Source organism: Astyanax mexicanus, chromosome 25 (genome assembly GCF_023375975.1).
Source record: "Astyanax mexicanus isolate ESR-SI-001 chromosome 25, AstMex3_surface, whole genome shotgun sequence".
In the NCBI taxonomy this organism is placed as follows: Eukaryota; Metazoa; Chordata; class Actinopteri; order Characiformes; family Acestrorhamphidae; genus Astyanax; species Astyanax mexicanus.
The window spans coordinates 10,764,878-10,790,202 of NC_064432.1; the positions used below are offsets into that span (position 1 = coordinate 10,764,878).

Sequence of the window (25,325 nt, forward strand, 5' to 3'; positions counted from 1 at the left end):
ACAAATAACCAATAACCAAAACAAATAAGGGGTTAACGATAACAAAACAGGGAGACTAAAGAAACAAATGAGTAACTGAAACAAGACTAAAATAACTAAACAGAACAAGGAGAACCAAATAATAAAATAAACCAAATACTAACAAACAAGGAACTAAAACAAGACAGGATTAACTAAACTGGGCAAGGGAGAAAAGAAGCAAAATAAACAAGGAGCTAGAAGTAAAACGAGATAAACACTGAACTAGGAAACGGGATATGAAAACACAGAGAAACGCTGAGAGACAAAACGACATGGGAAGGTGCAAAGACCGAGTTTTTTGATCATATCAGAATTTTTGGCTTTTGGTCCAATCTCTGTAAATTGTCACTTGCATGCAGTGAACTGTGCTTAAAGGTTTGTGAACCCTTTAGAATTTTCTATGTTTCTTCAGAAATATGACCTAAAACATTATCAGATTTTCAGAACAGAAGTCCTAACAGTAGATACAGTAGAGAACCCATTTAAACAAATAAGAAAAAAAACATCTGTGAAACATGGTGGTGGTAGTATAATGGTTTTATACTAATGGCCTGTTTAATGGCCTGTTTTGTTGCATCTGGGCCAGGAAGGCTTGCCTGCAATGATGGAACAATGAATTCTGAATTATATCAGAAAATTCTAACGGTCATTTTCAGGACATCTGTCCATGAACTGAATCTTAGGAGAAGGTGGATCATGCAACAAGACGATGACCTCAAGCACACAAGTCGTTCTATCAAATAATAGAAAAATGATTTAAAGTCTTGACCGAATCTAATAGAAATGTTATGGAAGGACTTGAAACGAGCAGTTAAAGCTGTTCTGCACAGAGGAATGGATATGCAGGACGGGTCAACAGTTAACAGAAACGTTTAGTTACATTTATTGCAGCAAAGTAGGGTCAAACCAGATACTGAAAACAAAGCTTCACATCTTTTTACCACTTACAAATATGTAAGATCAGATGTTGGGCTATGGAACTGACTCTGAGACACATAAAACGCTCCCGTCTCCCTCCCGTAAGACGTGTAACTCGGCCATAAATATTCATAAACGCACCTAACCCAATCTAAACTCGGCGTTGCCAAGCGCTCGTTCCGCCGCAGACATCAAATTAACCGTCAGTCACTCGAGAGGCAGATCATTTTGCATTAATGAGCTCTCAATCAAAAAGCGGCTTTATTGAGTTACGATGTAAAACACCCGCGCACGCCCACGCCGATCCGGGCGCCGCCGCACACACACACACACACACCATGCGGTCGATTAGATTACCGGCAAGCGTGTATCTCAATTCATCATTTAAATGTGATTTTAAACGTCGTTTAGTTACGCATAAATGGAATTAAAATCAGGGACGTCTCTGGGAATAACAGTCACACTCGGAGCCGAGTAATTGAATGACTCCGGCTACTCTCGCGGGGTCCTGTGACTGTGTGTGTGCGGGTGAGGGAGTGAGGGAGTGAGTGTGTATGGCATGGGTTGGCGTAGTCGGCAGAAAGCCCAGCAGCGAGTGGAATTGAGGAAGTGACCCAATATGACATATTTGTGAGAGGCAAAAGACCTCAGGGTAACTTCTAAGCAACTGAAGGCCTCTCTCTTAGGTCGTCTAATGTAAATGTTCACAGTAAGTCCACCATCAGGAGAACACAATACTGAACAACAATGGTGAATGGTACAATGGCATGGCAGGGTTGCCAGAAAAATTATGATTATTCTGTTATACTATTATACTGTATTTGTGAAATGAATGAATTATTTTAGTTTTCCTATACCGGCAAATATATCGTTATCGCAAATATATAATACCCTGAAATATCGTGATATTATTTTAGAGCCATATTGCCCACCCCTACCGGCTACTCTTGCGGGGTCCCGTGACTGTGTACGAGTGTGTGTGTGGGGTTGGCGTAGTCGGCACAAGGAGTGTTGGCGTAGTCGACACAGCAGCGAGTGTTGCATGAGGAATGGCTTGGTGACATAGTCTAACTTGGTGACAGTGGCCTCACTTTCTTAAATAGAAAATTTAGTTTTATGCTTGGAAAAAGGACATTTTTCCCATCTGTGAAACATGGTGGTGGTTGTATTATGGTTTGGCCCTGTTTTGCAGCATCTCAGCCAGGACTGCTTTCCTTCATCACTGTGTTTGTGGGGTGGGTTGGCGTAGTCGGCACAAGGCCACATGAAGAATGGCTTGGCGACACAGCCTAACTTGGCTAGCACACCCATTCCTGACTACTGCAATATTGCGGAACAACCTGCGAAATACTGACGTCTCGCACACACACACACACACACACACACACACACACACACAAAAAGCTGACAGTCAGGTGAAGGATATTGATCGAATTTGCATGGTGTGTAAGGCAGGAAATATGGGGCTGTATTTTTTTTAGAGCTGTGCTGCCGAGGCACCTGCCAGCACCAAATACCATTACTCATAGAGGGAAGATCGATTGTGCAAACAAACACACACTCTCACACACACACACCTCAATACACACTCACAAACACACACACACACACACATCGTCTCTCGCTTAAACCTGCACAAAGATACACTTGTATATCTGTACACTCGCAAGCAGCACAGCACAACCCCGTCACCCTGGCAGCCTCCATCCCACACACTCGTTACTGATCCCTCACACACACTTACTGTGTGTGTGTGTGTGTAAGTGTGTGTGTCTGTGTGTATGTGTATGTTGCACATGATTTCTTGTTTGCAAACAGTCCGCTGAATTGTGGGAAATCATTTGGAACGGAAGCGCCGGCTCTGAGGCTTTGGAGCCGTTCCTCAGCCTTCACAGCCCCCAGTCCTTATGCAAATCAGGTATTAGTCTAAGTCGGGTCCCGTGACTTTTGGCATGCCCTGTGGAAGCTAAAGAGCCCTGCACTGACCTTGTGTGTGGGATAGTATATGTGTGTGTGTGGAGGGTCTCCTGTATTTAATGTGGGTGTATTAGAGAGATGCTTGACTATTTGCGTGGACAGTTGTAGCCAGATGCCGCTGGTCACCATCATTACCACATCATTAGTCATCATTATACCATGGTTAGTTCTGATAATGTTGTTCGAGGGTCGCTATGGTATCCCAGATGTTTGTTGTGGTCTCAGGTGGTCTCAGTTGCTGTGGTATCCCGGAGGGTTGTTGTGGTGACTTGTGTGGTTGTTCTGAATTGCCAAGTGGTTGCTCGGGTGATTGTTGTGCTACCATGATGGAGGGTTGCTATGGTATCCTAGGTGTTTCTTGTGGTCTCAGTTGTTGTCGTATCCCAGGAGGTTATTGTGGTGTCTCGGGTGGTTGTTCAGACCTCATGTGTTTGTTTTATGTTACTGGTGAATTAGTACTTTGGAAAACATCCTACTGCCAACTAAATGGTGGTTCTTGTGGTGTCCTAAGTGTTTTTTAGGAGTTGCCAACTGGTTCCTAGGCAATTGCTATGATGTTATGTGGTTGTTTTGGTATCCCAGGTGTTTGTTGTAGTCTCAGGTGGTCTCTATTGCTGTGATATATCAGGTGTTTGTTGTGGTGTCTCAGTGGGTTGTTCAAGGGTTGCCAAGTGTTTGCTAGGTGATTGTTATGATGGTGTAAGAGGGTTGCTATGGTATCCTAGGTGTTTCTTGTGGTCTAAGTTGCTGTCTTATCTCTGAAGGTTATTGTGATGTCCCAGGTGGTTGTTCAGATGTTGGTTAGTGGTTGATTTGGTGCCTCATGTGTTTATTTTATGTTACTGGTGAATTAGTACTATAGAAAACATCCTACTGCCAACTAAATGGTGGTTCTTGTGGTATCTTAGGTGTTTTTTCAGGAGTTGCCAACTGGTTACTAGGTGATTGTTACGATGTTAGAGGGTTGCTATGTTATCCCAGGTGTTTGTTGTGGTCTCAGTTGTTGTGGTATTCCAGGAGGAATTATTGTGGTGTCTTGGGTGGTTGTTCAATTGTTGCCTAGTGGTTGCTAGGTGAATGTTTTGGTGTTGATGAGCTGTTGCTACAGAATCCCAGGTGGTTCTTTTGTTGCCTTAAATTGTCATTCAGGTGTAACCAACTAGTTACTAGATGATGTGATGTTGTTAAAGGGTCAGAGGGTCGCTGTGGTATCAGTTGCTGTCGTATCCCAGGGGATTGTTGTGGTCTCAGGTGGTCTCAGTTGCAGTGGTATCCTAGGTGTTTGTTGTGGTGTCTCAGGTGGTTGTTCAAGTGTTGCCAGGTGGTTTCTATGTGTTTGTTTTGGTGTTGATAGGCTGTTGCTACAGAATTCCAGGTGGTACTTGTGGTGCCTCAAGTGGTTGTTCAGTAGTTGCGAACTGGTTCCTAGGTGATAGTTATGATGTTGTTAGAGGGCCGCTATGGTATCCCAGGTGTTGTTGTGCTCTCAGTTGCTGTGGTATCCCAGACGGTGGTTGTTGTGGTCTTAGGAGGTCTCAGTTGCTGTGGTATCCCAGAAGGTTATTGTGGTGTCTCTGGTGTTTGTTTACGTGTTGCCAAGTGGTTGCTTGGTGTTTGTTATGATGTTAGAGGGTCGCTATGGTATCCCAGGTGTTTGTTATGCTCTCACGTTGTCTCTGTTGATTCTGTAGTAACCCAGATGGTTGTTTTGGTCGCAGGTGGTCTCAGTTGTTCTGGTATCCCAGGTGGTTGTCGTGGTGTCTTGGGTGGTTGTTCAGGTGTTGTCGAGTGGTTGCTGTGGTACCTCAATGTATTGTTTGGATGTTTGATGCTAGTGAATTAGTAGATCTCCGAAGTAAATATCCTACGGCCAACTAAATGGACAAAATTAGTGACTGACTGTTTTTTGTCTATTTCTTTTTTGTCTCACACACAGCACATACTGGATATGTGCAAATTTGACTTTTCTTAAAGGAACAAAAAGAGATCTTTGTCATGCACTGGTCTCTGTATCAGCATTAGAAAGCCTGAACATAATGTCCCTATGGAGATTTGATCAAATGACCGTCCTTCGTCTCCACAGTTTGAACGGTTTTACCTGCAGCATCAGTCAAAGCAGTCAGGAGTGCCCACTTTGACAATTTACTGACTTGGAAAGAGAGTATAGCTTAGCGGGCAGGCAGGCAGAACCATCTCACAGCTGTCAGCGTCCTCTAAACTGCTCTTATTAGCCGGGAGGAAGAGGGGCAAAAGGGAAGTTAAGTAGAAGATGCCTCCCTAATATAAAGCAGAAACCTTTACTATAAAATTAAGTTTCTTCTGTCCCCAGAACTTTGTGTAAGGCAGTACTGTTTCAAATTAACGATTAGTCGACAATGAAATTTGGAGTCGACAAATTTAAATAATCGATATTGTCGATTATATCGACGCATCATTGCAGCCCTACTCCACAAATCTGGCCCTTATGGAAGAATGGCAAACCATAAGAATTCCATGTAGAGGACATGGACTAGCATACCTGTGGAAGGAGCTGCTCTGAAAAAATTTGAACAAACTTAAATTTTCGGGCCTATAAACTTCACCCTGAATGAACCATTCCTACTGTGAAACATGGTGGTGGCAGCCTCATGCTGTGGGGATGCTTTTCTTCAAAAGAGACAAAGTTGGGAAGCTGTCAAAGTTGATGGGAAGATAGATGGGAATAGAGCTAAAACCTGTTAAAGGCTGCAAAAGGCAAAAGACTTGACTTGACCTTCCAGCAAGACAATGACCCTCAACATACCGCCAGAGCTACAGTGGAATGATTCAGATCAAAGAATATCTCTGTGTTAGAATGACCCAGTCGAAGTCCTAAAGACTTTGCCTCAATCAAATGCTCGATGCCCTGATAACTCAGCCCCATTTAGAAGAATATCACTGAACATGAATGTGAATGGTACCCGAAAATTAAAATGACTTCAATGGCCGATCTACTATACCCTAATATGCTAGTAATTGTGGGAGATTACTTAGCTAAACTTATCTAAAGTTTAGCTAAACTTAAAAAACTTAGACTTATAGTATTGTATTCCTTCTAGGCTCCATCTTTCAAACATATTGCTAATATTTACTGTACTTTTACTGTGAAAAAAATAGCTTTTTAGTAGGATGCTGCAGCTTTAGCATGCTGTGCTTTTCTGCAATTGTGTTCCATACCTGGCAAACCAGTGTGAGGAAATGGGACTTTGGAATATGATGTCAAGGGATGCCAGAGTTTGAGCGTATGAACTTAGAATGTTTCCTTATTATTTAATCACACATCTGCGTCATTTTAAGAATTATTACTTCTTATACTTCAATACGATTTTCATAAAATCAACGTACAAATTTTACAGATAGGAATGAATAGGGGACCCAAGCCCTTCTCTGCATTGCTCTCCAGTACTGTGTGTGTATGGAGGTGCTTCTGGATAAACCAGCTACTGGTCAAAAGTTATGAAACCCACACACCACATTATAATCTGATTTATGAAAGTACGTTACTTAGCAACCACCCTGAATATCATAGCAACGCCTTAGCAACTGCCTAGCAACCACTAAGCCACAGCATAGCAACCACCTAGCAACACCTTAGCAAACACCTAGGAGCCACTTAGCAACACCATAGGTACCACCATGGATACCTTAGCAACCCCTTAGCAATTGTCCACACAACCACTTAGCAACATCTTAGCAACCTCCTACCAAAACCTTGGCAACCACCTTGCAACACCTTAGCAAACACCTAGGAGCCACTTAGCAACACCATAGCTATCACCACGGATACCTTAGCGCAACACCTTAGCAATTGCCCAGCAACCACTTAGCAACACCTTAGCAACCACCTAGCAGCACATTAGCAAACACCTAGGAGCCACTTAGCATCACCTTAAATTCACCATGGATACCTTAGTAACCACTTAGCAACACCTTATTAACCTCCTACGAAAACCTTAGCAACCATCTAGCAACACCTTAGCAACCACTTAAAAATACCATAGCAACCATCTAGTACTACCATAGAACCATCATTGTTGCCATAATGGATATCACAGGAACACTTTAGCAAAAACCTTGCAACACCTTAGCAACCACCAACCAAAACCTTAGCAACCACCTAGCAACACCTTAATTAATCATTTAATTTGTATTTCTCCTCCAGGCTCTTCTGGAGACTCAGAACATGCTGCGGACTCAGATCTCCAACTTTACCTTCAATCTGGGCTTCTCTGGAAAGTTTTTCCACACAGGTTGGTGTGTGTGTGTATGTGTGTGTGTGTGTGTGTGTGTGTGTGAGCATCTCTACGATCAGAGTGTGATATGCACGTCTGCCAACAAGCGGTCTATCCTAGCCCGATTGGCATGGCAACAGAACCGGTGGCATGGCAACATGGAAGTTTCTCAGCCTTTCTCTGGTGAAGTTTTACTATTTTTGATCCATTTGATGTTTTGCGTTTTGAAGTTTCCCCCACATGATCTCGAGTTTATGCGCCGTGGAGTGGCATTCAGATAGACGGCGGTTTCACAATGCTGTGTGTGTGTGTGTGTGTGTGTGTGTGTGTGAGAGAGTGTGTGTGTGTACTGGGGGGATGGGGGGGTGTATGTAGGACAAAAACAGCAAAAAGTGAAAAACGATATCGGTCCATGTGATCTGGGCTTATATACAAATCCCATCAACTCCTAATAATTATCAAACATTTCCAATTCATACAGTTTCTGTATTGTGTGTTTAATGAGTGGGTGTTTATTGTATGTGTTTGATGTATATATGTTTATCGTGTGGGTATTTATTCAGTGGGGGCTTATTGTGTGGGTGTATTCTGTGTAGAAGTGTATTGCATAGATGTGGATTTTATGTGTGTTTACTGTGTGGGTATTTAATTTGTGGGTGTTTATTGCGTGCATTTGTTTTTATTGTGTGTAGGTGTTTAATGTGTAACTGTTTTATGGTAGGGATTTTTATTGCATGTTTTTATTGTAGGTATGTTTATCATGTCAATGTTTATTGTGTATGTATTTATTGTGTATGTATTTATTCTGTGGGTGTTTATTGTGTGTAAATTTATTGTGTGGGTGCTTATCATGTGTTTTTAGTATGTGGTTGTTTAAGTTGTGGGTATTTATTTTGTGGGTATTTATTCTGTGGGTGTCTATTGTTTGGATTTTTATTGTGTGTGTTTACTTTGTGAGTATTTATTCTGTGGGTGTTTATTGTTTTGATGTTAATTGTGCTTTTGTTTAATTTGTGGGTATTTATTCTGTGGGTGTTCATTGCATGTGGGTGTTTACTGTGTAGGTGTTTTACTGTGGAGATTTTTATTGCATGTGTGTTTATTGTATGTATATTTATTATGTCAATGTTTATTGTGTGTATATTTATTGTGTGTGTATTTATCGTGTGTATATTTATTGTGTATGTATTTATTGTGTGGGTATTTATTGTGTGGTGCTTATTGTGTAGATGTTTATTGTGTGTAAATTTATTGTGTGGGTGCTTATCATGTGTTTTTAGTATGTGGTTGTTTAAGTTGTGGGTATTTATTTTGTGGGTATTTATTGTTTGGATGTTTATTGTGTGTGTTTACTTTGTGAGTATTTATTCTGTGGGTGTTTATTGTTTGGATGTTTATTGTGCGTGTGTTTAATTTGTGGGTGTTTATTATGTGGGTGTTTATTCTGTGGGTGTTTATTCTGTGGTTGTTCATTGCATGTGGGTGTTTACTGTGTAGGTTTTTTTGTACTGTGGAGATTTTTATTGCATGTGTGTTTATTGTATGTATGTTTTATCATCTGTGTGTTTATTGTGTGAGTGTTCATCTTGTTCATGTATTTTGTGTGGATTTATTGTGTGTGTATTTATTGTATTGGTGTTTATAGTGTGTGTATCTACTGTATGTGTGTTTAATGTGTGTATATATCATGTGTTAATTTATTGTGTGTGTGTATTAACTGTGTAGTTGTTTATTGTGTGGGTGTTTATCGTGTGGGTGTTTATCGTGTGTATTTATCATGTGTTCATTTATTGTGTGTGTATTAATTTTGTGGGTATTTACTGTATGGTTGTTTGTGTGTTCATTTATTGTGTGGGTGTTTATCGTGTGTATTTATCATATGTTCATTTATTGTGTGGGTGTTTATTGTGTGTTATTTATTTTGTGGGTGTTTTTTGTGTGGGTGTGTATTGTGTGGGCGTTTATCGGGTGGGTATTAATTTTGTGGGTATTTACTGTATGGTTGTTTGTGTGTTCATTTATTGTGTGGGTGTTTATCGTGTGTATTTATCATATGTTCATTTATTGTGTGTGTATTAATTTTGTGGGTGTTTTTTGTGTGGGTGTGTATTGTGTGGGTGTTTATCGGGTGGGTGTTTATTGTGTGGGTGTATTTACTGTATGGTTGTTTGTGTGTTCATTTATTGTGTGGGTGTTTAATGTGTGGGTGTTTATCGTGTGGGTGTTTATCGTGTGTATTTATCATGTGTTCATTTATTGTGTATCAATTTTGTAGGTATTTATCATATGGGTGTGTATTGTGTGTGTATTTATCGTGTGGGTGTTTATCGTGTTTTGTGGGGTTTTATTGTGTGTCTGTATTTATTGTGTGTGTATTTATCATGTGGATTTATCGTGTGGGTGTTTATCGTGTTGGTGTTTATCGTGTTTGTGGGTGTTTCTTGTGTTGGTGTTTATTGTGTGGGTGATTATCGTGTGGGTGTTTATTGTGTGGGTGTTTATAGTGTGTGTATTTACTGTATGGGTGTTTGTGAGTTCATTTATTGTGTGGGTGTTTATCTTGTTTGTGGGTGTTTCTTGTGTTGGTGTTTATTGTGTGGGTGTTTATCGTGTGGGTGTTTATAGTGTGTGTATTTACTGTATGGGTGTTTGTGAGTTCATTTATTGTGTGGGTGTTTATCTTGTTTGTGGGTGTTTCTTGTGTTGGTGTTTATTGTGTGGGTGTATCATGTGTTAATTTATTGTGTGGGTATTAATTTTGTGGGTGTTTATCGTTTGTGTGTTTTTATTGTGTGTTTATTCATCGTGTGTATTTATCGTGTGGGTGTTTATTTTGTGGGTGTTTATTGTGTATTTATCATGTGTTCATTTATTGTGTGTATTAATTTTGTGGGTAATTATCGTGTGGGTGTTTATCGTGTTTGTGGGGTTTTATTGTGTGTGTATTTATTGTGTGGGTGTTAATCGTGTGTGTATTTATTGTGTGGGTGTTTATCGTGTTTGTGGGTTTTTATTGTGTGTGTATTTAATGTGTGGGTGTTTAATGTGTGGGTGTTTATTTTGTGTATTAATATTGTGGGTGTTTATCGTGTGGGTGTTTATCATGTTTGTGGGTTTTTATTGTGTGTATATTTAATGTGTGGGTGTTTTTTGTGTGTGTTAATTTTGTGGGTGTTTGTCGTGTGTGTGTTTATCGTGTTTGTGGGTTTTTAGTGTCTGTATATTTAATGTGTGGGTGTTTATTTTGTGGGTGTTTATTAGGCACACAGGAGGAAGATGATGGTGATGATCTGCTGCTGAAGTACGTGGACGAGTTCTGGTGGTTTCCTCACATGTGGAGTCACATGCAGCCTCACCTCTTCCACAACGAGTCGTCTCTGATGGAGCAGATGATTCTCAACAAGGACTTCGCTCTGGTGAGAACATCCACCACAACTTACACTTATCTGATCACATTCTAAAAAAAAACATATTTGCCCAATACAGATTTCTTTTGTTTTTGCATTTTTGTCAAAAAAAACTAACTTTAATATCAGACAAATAAATATAACCTGAGTAAATATAAAAGCAGCTAAAAGATCATGCTGCATTTTGAAGAAATTCATTGAAATCATTGATTCATTGATCATCTATCAGTCTGGAAAACAAACAAAAAAAGCAAAGAACTAAAGAAATACGTAGGGGGTCAAATACTTTTTCACGCCACTTTTCATTTTTTTTTTTTTATTGCTTGACATGTAATGATGCTAGAACTTCATGCTCGTTACTTGTAGATATTTCTGTAGATATTCACCAGCATAATTACTTACTTAAGTATAATCTATCTTACACAAACACACAACACACACACACACACACACACACACAAATAAATACAAACACACAACATGCTCACATTAAGCAAGGGTCAACTGTGGGGGTTACAGCATGAGATCCGGACCTACACACTGTGCACTGAGATGTTGTGCTCCATATTCACACACACACACACACACACACACACACACTGGTTAATGGAAAATGGCTCTGGTTCTTGGCTGTAAGGACACGTTTCATTTCCTGTGTGATTAAACACTAACGTGTCCACTGGGTTCAAACTTAATCACTGCCAGTGGCAGTATATATATATATATATATATATATATATATATATATATATATGTATACGTGTGTGTGTGTGTGTGTGTGTGTATGTGTGTTAGCTTGTCCAGTCACCCATATTAAACACCTGTTGGTCTCTCTCGCTGCCTCTCTTAATGCACTTTTTTCATTACGTGTGTGAATTTGATTGGTGTGTATATATATATGTGTGTGTGTGTGTGTGTGTGTGTGTAATTCCGTCAAGCATCACTGCAGCCTCAGTTCAGTTTCAGCTCAGACCATAAGGCTTCGTTTACATTACCAGGCTGATTTTTTGCTCAATGTGAATCAGATGTGATTTTTTCATGGCCGTGTGAACGCGGCGAATCCGGTTTCAAGATTTTTTCAAACCAGATTTTTTTTTTTTTTTTTATGATTTTATTTCTGATTTTTCCCCCATTTTCTCCCAATTTTGGATATCCAATTGTCCCACCCCTTTGTGCGTCCCCATCACCGGTGACGCCCGTGACCCTCGGAGGATGCGGACGAGCACACGCCTCCTCCGACACGTGTGAAATCAATCACCCCTTTTTCTCGGAGGAAAGCACAGCGGCCAGGTTCCGATACATCTGCTCACAGACGCCTTGTGCCGGCCAGCGCCACCTTAAGTGTGATGGGGAGAGAGCGCCATCTACCCACCCCAGAGCGCCGGCAGCTTGATGGCAAAGCTGCATGAGCGGGGGTTCGAAACTGCGACCTCCCGCTCATAGTGGCAGCGCATTAGACCACCGCTGGACCACTCGGCGCCCCTATCAAACCAGATTTGAGTCGCTGAGTCATATGTGGTTTTAAATCGGATACCGGTATCGGAATCTGATCCATGGATATGAATGCGCCATGAAGGTGGACTATCAAATGGGAATTTATGCTTATTTTTTTTGCTTTTATGCATAAACATTAGCATTAGCATTAGCTTTAGCGCTACTTACTTCTCTCTCGTACCCACAAACACATCTCTTGGTGCAGCTGTGCAGCTATAGCTGCAAAAAAAAAACAGCAAAAGCAAACAGCCTGGCCTGTTTTTACCTCCTCGACCTGAGCATGAACTTCAGACCAGCTGTTTTCTGTTTCTCCACTCCAGCAAAAGATGCTCCACATGTGAGCTGCTAACAAACACATCCATTACCCTTGAGCAGAAAATTAAGCCACGCCCACTTTATGTGAAAACTCTCCAAGCCCCTCCCCAAGAGACAAGACAATGACCGCCCACAATGCACTGCGCATGCGAGGTGGCAGAGTGCAGGACGAAATGCTTTGATGCTAACAGCCAGCCAGAGCCGGTTTAAAGCCACAATGCTAACTGACTCAGTTAGCTCAGTTAGGCTCAGCAAGTTTGGAGTGGGTTAGCCAAGATGCTAACAGCCAACATAGACAGGGTTAGAACTATGGTGCAAATGGACACATTAGCCGAATAGTGTCAGTACCGTGACGTCTATACTGTGAGATTTATACCTTGACATCCATATTGGGATGTCAATAGTGTGACATCCGTAATTTGTTGTTCATTCTGTGACGTCCATTCCGTAACGTCAGTACTTTGACATCCATAATTGGGAGGTCAATAGTGTGACATCTGTTAGTTGTGTATGTACACAGAGTCTTTAAATGAAAGTTTCAGTGTCAGTAGTGTGACGTCCCTACTTTGTTGTTCCTTCTGTGACATCTATTCGGTAAAGTCAGTACTTTGATGTCCATAATTGGTAGGTCAATTGTGTGACATCTGTTAGTTGGGTATGTACACAGAGTCTTTAAATGAAAGTTTCAGTGTCAGTAGTGTGACGTCCATATCTTGACAGCCACTCTGTGATGTCACTATTGTCACATTTTACTATAATGTCAGTACTGTGACATTAATACTGTGTTGTTCGTGTTGTAATGTCCATACATTGACGTCCATATTGGGGTGTCAATAGTGTGACGTCTGTAATTTGACTTCCATACTGTGACATTCATTCAGTGACACCAGTGCATTTTTTCATCCACATGAGGATGTCAATAGGGTGACATCAGTACTGTGAGGTGAGTACTATGACATTGTGACTCTTGCTCTCTGTGTATGATATTGCATGCACACAAAGTATTTAAAGACAAGACAGTTCACTCTGTGGCCTTCTTGGCAATGTCAGTAGTGTGACGTCTGTAACTTGATGTCCACACTGTGATGTCAGTGCTGTGACATTGTCCGATGATGTTAGTGTTGTGTTGTCCAGACTGTGAGGTCCATACTTTGAGGTCCGTACTGGGTTGTAAGTAGTGTGATGTCAGTACCGAAAATGTCAGACCTGTGGTATTTTTGACATTTTCTCTCTGTGTATGGTAGTGTATGTATATAAAAAGGCAAGTCAGTTCACTCTTTTGTCTTCGTTGCAATAACAATAGAGGCGTCAGTAATTTGACGTCCACACTGTGACGTAAGTACAGTGACATTGTTCTATAATGTCAGTACTGTGACATCTATGCCGTTAAACTGTCACATTAAACTGTGATGTCCGTACATTGACATACGTGTCTGTATTTTGACATCCATTTTGGTCCATATTGGGCTGTAAATAGTGTGATGTCAGTACTGAAAAAGTCTTTCAAGGCAAGTCAGTTTACTCTGTTGAGTATTATTACTCTGTCAATAGTGTGACGTCTGTAACTTGACTTACACACTGAAATGTCAGTACTGTGGCATACATGTCCGTACATGTGTACACCATGTCCGTATCTTGACATATTAGGATGTCAGTAGTGTGATTCCTGTAACTTGACATCCAACCTGTATCCAACCATTAGTACTATGATCTCAGTAAGATGACATAGTGATTCTTGTACTCTGTGTAAGGTTGTGCATGTACACAAAGTCAGGCAACTTCTTTGCAGTGTCAATAGTGTAATGTCCATAACTTGATATCCACATTGTGATATCAATACTTTGACATTGTACCATAATGTCAGGGCTGTGATGTCCATACTTTGAGCTCCATACCTTGACATACTTGCCATACTTTGATGTCTATATTGGGTTATCAACATAGTGTGATGACCGTAACTTGGTGTCCCTACTGTGACATCCATTCTGTGACACCAGTACTTTGAGGTCCATATTGGACTGTAACTAGTGCGATGTCAGTACTGTGATATCACTGACTCTTGCTCTCTTTGTATAGTAGTAAATGTACGCAAAGTCTTTCGAGGCAAGTCAGTTCACTCTGTTGACTTCTTTGCAGTGGAAAGTCAATAGTGTAGCATCTGTGACTTGATGTCCACACTGTGACATCAGTACTTTGACATTGTACCAGAATGTCAGTACTGTGATATCCATACTGTGATGTTCATACTATGATGTCCATACCATGACGTACTTCGTCAGTAGTTTGACGTCCATTTTGGGATGTCAGTAGTGTGATGTCTGTATTTCTTCCAATCAAATTTCAGTTGGTGATTGGTCTCCTCAATAATATCGTCTCTGACGTTCAGTAGTAGGTGGTAGAATCACTGTTATTCTTCATATTGTAGCGTTGAGGGCTCTTAACCCTTTGCAGGTTAAGTGCAATACACACTTCTAGTGCTTTTCACATGTCCTCACTGTGTTACTGAGTAAGGTCAAACATTGCAAAGGACCTTTCTAGTGCTTTCTAGTGGAGTGTTTGCCAGGTTCAACTGTATGGACACCCTTCATTTCCACTTCTGTTTCACTAGTATTTTTCCTGCAGAAAGAGGGGATTATTTCTGGTGTAAATGGCAACATGCAGTAAAAAAGTTGTTTTACACAGACATTACTGTAAATTCTCTGTGCAAATGCAGGCATCCATATCACAACAGCACTGTGACGTTGTACAATGACGTCCATACTGCGACTAAAGTACTACGTCATCTATATTGAAATGTCAATAGTGTGACATTTATACATTTGTCCAAGTCCATACTGTGACACCAGTACTATATCATCCATATCTTGACATCCATAGTGTGGCATCTGTAACTTGATGTTCATACTGTGACGTCCACATTGGATGTCCATATTGTGATATTTACATTGTGCCATCTGTACTTATTGAGATGTCAATATTGAGATGTCAATAGTGTGACATCCGTAACAGAACATCTATACTCTGACATTCGTTTATCTGTCAATAGTGTGACATCTCTAAATTGACATCCATACTCTGATGTCAGTATTACGACATTGTGACTCTTGCCCTTTGTAGGGCAGTGCATGTACACAAAGGCAGTTGACTCTGTGGGTTTCTTTACAGCGTGATGTCCGTAACTTTATGTCAATACTGTGACATTGTACCATAAAGTCAGTGCTGTGATGTCAGTAGTTTGATGTCCATAACTTGACATCCATACTGTGACATCCATTCATACTGTAATGCCATTGCTACTCACGTCCATATAAGCACTGTGACATTGTACCATAATATCAGTGCTGTGATGTCCATATTGTGATGTCTATACTTTGAGCTCCATACCTTCATGCCCATATTGGGATGTCAGTAGTGTGATGTACGTAATTTGACAATCATACTGTGACATCCATTCATATTTTAATGCCAATACTACTCACGTCCATATAAGGATGTCAGTAGTGTGACATCTGTAAATTGAGATCCATACTGTGACATTAGTACTACAACACTGTTCCACAATGTCAGTGCTGTGATGTCCATACCTTGAGGTCCATATTGGAATGTCAGTAGTGTATTGTCCTTAACCCTGATGTCCGTACTGTGACGTCAGTACTTTCAGATTAATGTGTGTTTGTGTGTATGTATCTGTCTCTAATGTGTGTGTGTACTAATGTCAGCCCTAACATGTCAAACAAGTGTGACATCCACACTGTAACGTCAACAGTGTGATGTCTGTGTGTACGGCTCTGGCTCTAATGTGTGTGTATGTGTTTGTGTGTGTGTAGGAACATGGTATTCCCGTGGATATGGGTTATGCAGTCGCCCCCCACCACTCTGGAGTGTACCCCGTCCACATGCAGCTGTACGACGCGTGGAAGAGAGCGTGGGGAATTCAAGTGACCAGCACAGAGGAGTACCCTCACCTGAAACCCGCCCGCTACCGCAAAGGCTTCATCCACAATGACATCATGGTAAGACCCCCGCAAACACACACACATGTACATACGTACACACTGCTCAATGAGTCCAACAAGTACCAGCTGGGACCAACTGGGGTGCATGTTTCGGCGTGAAGTTTTTTCCGCCTCTTTACTTTATAGCAACCTAACTTAAAGGTCTCCTTCTGCTAGAATCCACTTTTTTCTTGTTCTTTGTGAAATACTATAGGTCTCTCTGAGATGTATATGATGCTGCACATGAAACTCTTCCTCAATTTCCATTGTCTGCAGTAGCTTGTAAAAGAAAATCCTCAGAAATACTAGTTGATCAGAGAGATGTTAGATGTCAGGTGATCCTGATCCAAGGTGCAGCTAACCTAGCTCTGTTTACACTAAACGCTAGTTAGCGTTAGCTACCTTGTGTAAGTAACTCTAGGTTTAAATCGGATCTCCGGTTGATTCTGCGTTTTACTGAGACCTTAAATATGCACTAGGGAAGCAAAGTTTGACAAGGCAGCACATCTCGACAGAACACCGGTCAAGGTGGGCAGCATTAACATCGGATTTTATGATATAGTGCGGATTCTGAGGCTTCGAGTGGGTGAAACTGCACAAGAAATGAATCTCCAAGTCTGAGGTAAAAGTTCAGTAGCGTTAGTTAGCTGATAGAAACGTTATCAATGCCTTTGAGTTTTAGAGATATAAATTTGACTGTGGGGGGGAGGCAGGTAGGCGTTCTCTGCTGCAGTGCTGTCAGCCAATCAGCCAATCAGAGGCGATATATTTGCATGTATGAATATTCATGAGTAAGAGCCGAAATCCTTTTCCTTTCCTGACCAAAATACAGCCCTGGAAAAAAATTAAGAGACCACTTCAGTTTCTGACAGTTTCTCTGATTTTGCTATTTATAGGTTCATGTTTGAGTAAAATGAACATTGTTGTTTTATTCTATAAACTACAGACATTTCTCCCAAATTCCAAATAAAAATATTGTTATTTAGAGCATTTATTTGCAGAAAATGAGTAATGACTGAACTAACGAAAAGATGCAGAGCTTTCAGACCTCTCAAATAATGTAAAGAAAACAAGTTCATATTCATAAAGTTTTAAGAGTTCAGAAATCAATATTTGGTGAAATAATATGTTTTTTAATCACAGTTTTTATGCATCTTGGCATCATTTTCTCCTCCTCCACCAGTCGTACACACTGCTTTTGGATAACTTTATGCTTTACTCCTGGTGCAAAAATTCAAGCAGTTCAGCTTGGTTTGATGGCTTGTGATCATCCATCTTCCACTTCAATTTGGTAAAATCAAATAAACTCATCATTTTTAAGTGCTGGCAACGAGTCTTTTACAGCACTGTGGAGGAATTTTGTTCCGCTCTTCCTTACAGAATTGCTGTAATTCCGCCACATTGGAGGATTTTCCAGCATGAACCGCTTTTTTGAGGTCATGCAACACAGCATCTCAATAGGATTCAGGTCAGGCAACTCCAAAGTCCTCACTTTGTTTTTCTTCAGCCATTCAGAGGTTAACTTGCTGGTGTGTTTTGGGTCAATGTCCTGCTGCAGAACCCAATTTCAGTTCAGCTTGAGGTCACGAACAGATGGTCGGATTTTCTCCTTCAGGACTTTTTGGTAGACAGCTGAATCCATGGTCCGTTTATCACAGCAAGTCTTACTGAAGGTCCTGAAGCAGCAAAACAGCCTTAGACCATCACACTACCACCACCATGTTTTACAGTTTTTTTCTGAAATGCGGAGTTACTTTTACACCAGATTTTATGGGACAATCACCTTCCAAGAAGTTCAGCTTTTGTCTCGTCAGTACACTGAGTATTTTCCCTCCAAAAGTCTTGAGGATTGTCGAGACGTTTTCTGGCAAAATTGAGAAGAGTCTTAATCATAATTTTGCTCAGCAGTGGTTTTCATCTTGGCCATGCAGCCCATTTTTGTCATGAATGCTGATCTTAACTGAGGCAAGTGAGGCTTTTGGGATCTTTTGTGACCTCTTGGATGAGTCGTCGCTGCCCTCTTAAGGTAATTCCAAGTCACACTATTATGATCAATGCCTTAATCCACAGTTCAGTTAATGAGCAAGGGGTCGCATTTATTGAAACACTTATAGTAACAGTGGTGGTCAACACAGCTGAGCGAGTTTGTGCACACACACACACACACACACACACACCTCACCTCAGCCGACAGTGTGTGTGTGTATACAGTATCTGTGTGTTCTTCTGGGCTGCAACATCAGTGAACTCATGAAATATGCAGCGCGACTGGCTGAAATACAACGCTCTACAGAGCAGCAGCTGCAAATCAATGAAGCTAAAATACACACCCACACGCACACACACACACACACACACATATTCACACGGAATTAATAATATTGTTCAGAGATGCAGGGAGACTCAAATATCCCAAAGCGCATTCGGCTCAGCAGAATCTACTGCTGCCCTGCTCTCCAGAACCGACCGAGACGGCATCCATGGCATCAGGAGTGAAGTTACCATTGAATTCAATAAAAAAAAAAAAGCTCAGGGTAGAAAGTCCGACACACAGGCTTGCAAAAGTATTCATACCCCTTGAACTTCACAACAGTCACATTTTGTCACTTTACAACGACAAACTCAAATGTATTTGGAACGAAGTGATACGAAAATGATACATGGTTTTCAACACCTGTTCTGTGAAGACCTCAGTGGTATCTTAGGGCGTTTTCACACCTGTAGTTCGTTTCTCTGGTCCGAATCAGTTGATGAGTTCGTTTACTTGGAGCGTTTTCTCCCTCTGTTCGGTCTGGTTTCACATAGGCATAAATGTAAACGCACCAAAATGCGCATCAGTAAACCACGCGAGCAGGCTGTGTCCTCTGATTGGTCAGAGCTGTCTGACACGGGTGTACGTTAAATATAAATATACGAAAAAAGTAAATACAGCGAGAAGATTTTGTGTTCCAGTGCAAACATCTGTGCTTCAACATTGAACACTAAAACGCTGCACTTTCAAACACAGTGAATGCAGCGCAGACGGCGCGTGCCTGGACACAGTGTTTGTTCACAGCTGTGGTAATTAGCGTTATTTGGCTAATATATCAGTTTAAACTGTGCTTGCTTTATCAGCGGTTTAGCTCAAATAAATGGCTTATATTTAACAGCTGGGTCGGATCGAGACCGGATCACGTTCTCACAACAAGCGAACCGCTCCAGAGTTCGTTTGGTACCGGACCGAGACCACCTCCTCTAGCTGGTCTCGGTCCGGTTCTTTTGATCCGCACCCAAGTGCGATTACTGTTTTCACACCTGCTCAATCGAACCGCACTAAAGTTACAAACGGACCAGAGTTCGTTTTAACCGGACCAAATAGTGCTGGTGTGAAAATGCCCTTGGAGAACACCAGTGAGCAAAAAGCATCATGAAGACCAAGGAACTCACCAGACAGGTCAGAGATAACGTTGTGGTGAAGTTTAAAGAAGGGTTAGGTTATAAAAACATCTCTTAAACGTTAAGCATTCCAAAGAGCACCGTCCAATCCCTCATCCGTAAATGATCTGAAAAACTGCAAGGAAACCTACCAAGACATAACCGATTGAGCAAGGAGAGCACCAAAAAGAGGCCAGAAAAACGGGCCAAAGAGTCTAAAAGCGGAGAGAGTGCGCATTTCTAGCGCAGAAAAACGGGCCAAAGAGTCTAAAAGCAGAGAGGGTGCGCATTTCTAGCGCAGAAAAACGGGCCAAAGAGTCTAAAAGTTGCCGTAATTAAGGAGTTTAATATTAAGAGACATCAAATGAAACCTCAATTTGAAAAACCTTAGTTTACACAACACTGTCAAAGATAAAGATAAAGTAAGTCAAGTAAAATGGTGTGTAAATTAAATAATCAGGAAAAAAGTATTATTTAAAGTGGTATATTTCATTATTTGATTTATTACAGAGTCTGTGGCCCGTGACTTCAAATATATTTCTCCTTCTGGCCCCCAACAAAAAAAGTTTGGACACCCCTGGTTTAGATCAAAGTTTAGTCAAAGTCCTAAAGACTTAAACCCATAGATCGTCTGTGAAAAGACATGCAAATACTTTGCAAAGAAGAATATTTCAGTCTCTAGATGCACAAAGCTGGTAGAGGCAAACCCCAAAAGACATGCAGCTGTAATTGCAGTGAAAGGTGGATCTTCCTAGTAAAGACAGTGGTTCTCAGATAAATGCTCATCTGCTGATTATCATTCATTCCATGAATGGAGTCATAGACGTACGTGTTGAAGCAGGGAAAGCGCATTAAGCAGTGCTCGGGGTCTCCAGCACATGGGTGGAGAAGTGCTGGAGTAAGGAATATTCTGATATGCGAGTGAGTGGTGAGATTCCACGTATTCTCACCACGTCCATAGCCGAGAAATGCTAATTTAACAGACGGGAAAGTCAAGACTCTGGATCAGGCCTCTTTGATGATCACTCGCATTCTAATATGAGGATTGCAATGCCCAGATTAGGGCCTGGCTGGTAGGAACCAACTGTAGCTGAACCGGTTTAAAGATCTCAGAATTCTGAACATCTTGGCTGTTTTTTCGTAGTCAGCTTTGTGGGGTAGAGCCACCTGGAATTCAGGCTTTCAGTTAACAGCTGTGCTGAACTCATCAAGAGTTCAATACTTTAAGAATACTTTAAGAAGAGGCAGAGTTGGTACACAGTAATGTTCTAATCCATATTACTCTTATTTTTGTGGCTTTCTTTTTGGTGATCCCTGGTTCTTTTGTGAGCCTTTTGCTTTCTTTTGAGATCTCCTTTTCCTTTCTTTTCCTTTCTTTTCTTATACACTCTGTTTTTGGTCACCGCTCTCTAAAGGTGCGACAGGAATGTGTGGTTTGACTGGGGTTTATATAGAGCACTACACAGGTGTGGCTGGTTTCCACTGATCACCGCTAGGGATTTTGGGAATTGAAGTTTCGGGACCCAACCCCACTGACTTTTCCCCTTTTTTGCCCAGCTCACCTGCTGGTGGCCTGGGATGCAGCAATACCCATCATAAATTGTTAAAATGTAACAATGGAACTGGCACTCATCAGGACTATAATAGTAAAGGAGAAGCAAGAGTTACCTCTGTTGCACAGGATCATCAAGTTCATCAGAGTTACCAGCATCAGAAAGCACTGAAGGTTAACAGAATCACTGCCCACTGTGGGTAGTAATGCCTTCTATGAATATATTCCTAATACATTCCTAAATCATGCATGGAACTGTCAATGGTAAATTCAAGCTCATGGAATTGGCCCCCCAGCGATGGATTAGCGGCCTGTCCAGGGTGTATACTGCCTTCTGCCCAATGCTGGCTGGGATTGGCTCCTGCCGCCCTCCCGCGACCCTGACGGACAAAGCAAGTATTGATAATCAATGGATGCATGGATGGGGGCCCCCTACTGGGCTGCAGTGGTACTAGTAGGGGGCTGTAAAAATCCTTCCAGTATAGATACAATGTATTTATAAAAATTTCAACAAACCTAATGTATTCAACGTAATATCCAGAGGCATTATACTGCATTAATTCTGCATTTCTGCATGGCACTGTGATAGAAGGTATCCTCTTCTGAAGCTGATTCACAAGAAAGTTTGCAATCATGGATTACTCGAACCATGTCTTGTGGTCTGAGGAGATCAAGATGAACTTGTCTGGCTCAGATTATGTCCAGCATGTGTGGCGGCACCTTGGTACCAAGGAGTACCAAGGCAACTGTCCCTTGCTTGCTTTCAAGCAGGGGGGTGGTAGCATCATGGTCTAGGGCTGTATGAGTGCTTTCAGTTTTAGGGAGCTGTATATAAAAGTATAAAAAACACTCAAATAAGCAAATAGCAGGAGTTATGGATTTATTGGTGTCAGTTTTAAAGAATTTCACATCCTTTTCATTTAATTCTAGTGCCACCATGTTGAGTAAAGAAAAAGTAACTTTAGTAAGTCAGATTTGGGGGGCGATTATTAGGGAGCTTAGAGTGTCTACGATATGACCAAAATGATGCAATATATCACGATATCGATATATATTGTCCCACCCCTTTTCTCCAGCCCATCCAAATCCACTTTGCAGAATGATTGTTTGCGTTTAATTATCTCTCTCCCTGCTTTGAAGTGCTAATATTATCACTTCGTTCAGCGTTTAAAAAAAAACAGAGGCATTTCTCTGTATGGAAATGTCACTGTTTTGTTTCTCGGCTTTCCCCACACAGATGATTCATCTCTCCTCGCGTCTTTTGTCGAGGTTTGGGAGGATCAAGTGAATCAGATGCCCCCCGTCTTTTGTCAGACGGCGCCGGCGCTCATTCACATGTTGGAAATGTGTCATCTTTCCTACCGCCGCCATTACAAAAGGATGAATGTCACGAGGCACACTTTGAATCGCTGATGTGCCGACCCGTAATTTAGCTGTCGTGTTCGGCGCCAAAGACAATGGCACCTCCTGATAGCGGCGGAATGACTCTGATGAAATCTGCGCTTGGAAAAGAAAGGCCTACAATGGGCGCTGGGCTCGGCACAGAGATACAAGTCAAACACTCAGATGCCACTAAAAGCCTGACTCAATTAAACCCCGTCCCAGTAACGTCTCTATTAGAGAGCTCTCTATTACATCCAATCAGGAGGAGCTCCGTCCTAACACTCGCTTCTAATATTAGCCACCACTTCACACTGTACTTCTGCTCACTGGACACTTTATTAGAAACCCTTATCTACCTAGGTAACTGCCTTGTCCTTCCACTTCCGCATCCTCTTCCAGTAGCTGAAAGGAATCAGCTTTTTACTGATGGAACTAGCACTAGTCTGTTACCTGGGTAGCTGGTAGACCTAGGGGCCAAATGTCTTAAAGGGACCAAGCTAAACTTTTCATTCAAAATGGAAATTACATCTTACACACTGCTTCTGGGTTCAGCAGTTAAGCTTTGTTTGATGTCTTGTGACCACCCATCGTCGTTCTAAAGGTTTTCAATGAGGTTCCTTTCGGGAGATTAACGTATTCAAATGTACAGTTGGCAGGATGACATCAAGTGACCTACAAAAAGAATGGAAAATGGCAGCTGGGGTGAAGTGCACTAAAAGAACTGTTGGAAAAGACCATAAAGATTGGACCATTGAGGACTGAAATAAGATCATCTTCTCTGAGGAGTCCAATTTTCAGCTTTGCCCAACACCTGGTCCTCCAATGGTTAGATGATGACCCGGAGAGAGGCATACAAGACTCAATGTCTTGCACCCACTTTGGAAACTTGTTTGAAGATTGGTGATGATCCGGAGATGCTTCAGCAAGGCTGGCATTAGGCAGATTGACCTTTGCAAAGGACGCATGAATCAAGACACATACAAGGTTATCCTTTAAATGTTACATTTTGCTCTGGCAATGTTCCCTAACTCAAAGGATTATTTTTTTTCCCAGCAAGACACAGCTTAATTTTACAGGTTCATAGCTATGCCAAATCAAGGTGTGGATGAAGGATCGCCAGATCAAGAATCTGTCATGGCCAGCCCAAGCTCCAGATCTGTACACATTGAAAACCTCTGGAATGTAATCAAGCAGAAGATGGTCACTCAAAAGCAGTGTGTAAGACTGGTGAAGCTTTACAGGCTTCACCTGGTCGTCTATGGGTTAGATGGGGGTCTGGAGAAGCGTACAAGTACAAGTACAAGTGTGTTGCACCCACTGTGGAAATTGTTCGGAGGTCAGTGATGATCTGGAGATGCTTCAGCAAGGCTAGAATCAGACAGATTGACCATTGCGAAGATTGCATGAATCAAGACACATACAAGACTATTCTGGAAGAAAACTTCACAGTAGAACAATGCTCCATTCCACACAGCTAGTGTGGATTAGGGACCACCAGACCAAGACCCTGACATGGCAACCCCAATCTCTAGACCTGAACCCCATTAAAAAAACTTTGGATATAATCAAGCGGAAGATGGATAGTCACAAGCCATAAAACAAAGCTGAGTTTTTAAGCCAGTAGGGAATGGCATAAGGTCATCCAAAAGCAGCGTGTAAGACTGGTGGAGGGCTGCAAGCCTCATCTGCGTGTCTAATGGTTAGACAGATATTTGGAGATGTGTACAAGCCACAGTGCCTTGCACCCACTTGGGAAATTTGTTTGAAGATTGGTGATTATCTAAGGCAGATTGACCTTTGCAAAGGATGCATGAATCAAGACACATACAATACTATTCTGGAAGAAAACTTGCTTCCTACCCCAACTCTGGGGTCTGTTTTTTTTTTCCATCAGAACAATACTTAAAGCTCCACTAGGTAGGATTGAGATTTTGTGCTCGTGGGCTCCCCCTACAGGTGTAGAGTGTAATAAATGTTACAGGCGGATTCGTTTCTCTTTCTCGTTTTCTGGTTTTCACAGACATGTTCTGTCTCTTTCCAGCTTCTGCCAGAGTGTCTGTATGTTAGTCTGTAAAGAATGAACCAGTAGTCCTTGTAGAACTGTAAGAACTAAAGGTCGGAAAGCAGGTTGCAGTTCTCGCGAGCGTTGGTCGCGGCCGCCTCGGAAAACTTAGAAAACAGAGTCTGGTTTGAGCTCAGAGGAGCTCCGGCACAGACCGCTATTCCTCCTATTACACCTCAATGCAGCGCTGCAGTGAGTTTTACTTCTTTAAAAAGATAAAAAATCAAGGAAATCCTACCTAGTGCTGCTTTAAAGTGCGAATAAAGGACCACCAGACCTAAACTCCATTAAAAACCTCTGCAATGGAGAATACCCCTAAAATCCACATTGACGCAAATTGCATCAAAAATCGTGCATTGTATTTACAGCTTAATAGCTCAGGAATGCATTAAAGCACCAACATTATTCATACATTTTGATAAACATGGAACCTTATTGTTCCAACATCAAAGGGATTGACATCATTTAATAATAAATGAGAAATAATAAGGAATAAAATATTTAAAAAAAAAGATTTATAATTTTAAATCAACATTT

At 41.4% G+C, this 25,325-nt stretch overlaps 1 protein-coding gene across 2 annotated transcripts in view; it reads left to right on the forward strand.

Moving 5' to 3' along the window:
* ndst3 (N-deacetylase/N-sulfotransferase (heparan glucosaminyl) 3) overlaps positions 1-25,325 on the forward strand; it is a 186,640-nt gene that overhangs the window by 70,639 nt on the left and 90,676 nt on the right. For both annotated transcript variants that reach the window (XM_022681787.2, XM_049472364.1), the window contains exons 3-5: positions 7,097-7,184; positions 10,428-10,582; positions 16,210-16,395. In XM_022681787.2, the coding sequence (XP_022537508.2) occupies positions 7,097-7,184; positions 10,428-10,582; positions 16,210-16,395 (429 nt within the window). The remainder of the gene's footprint in view (positions 1-7,096; positions 7,185-10,427; positions 10,583-16,209; positions 16,396-25,325) is intronic.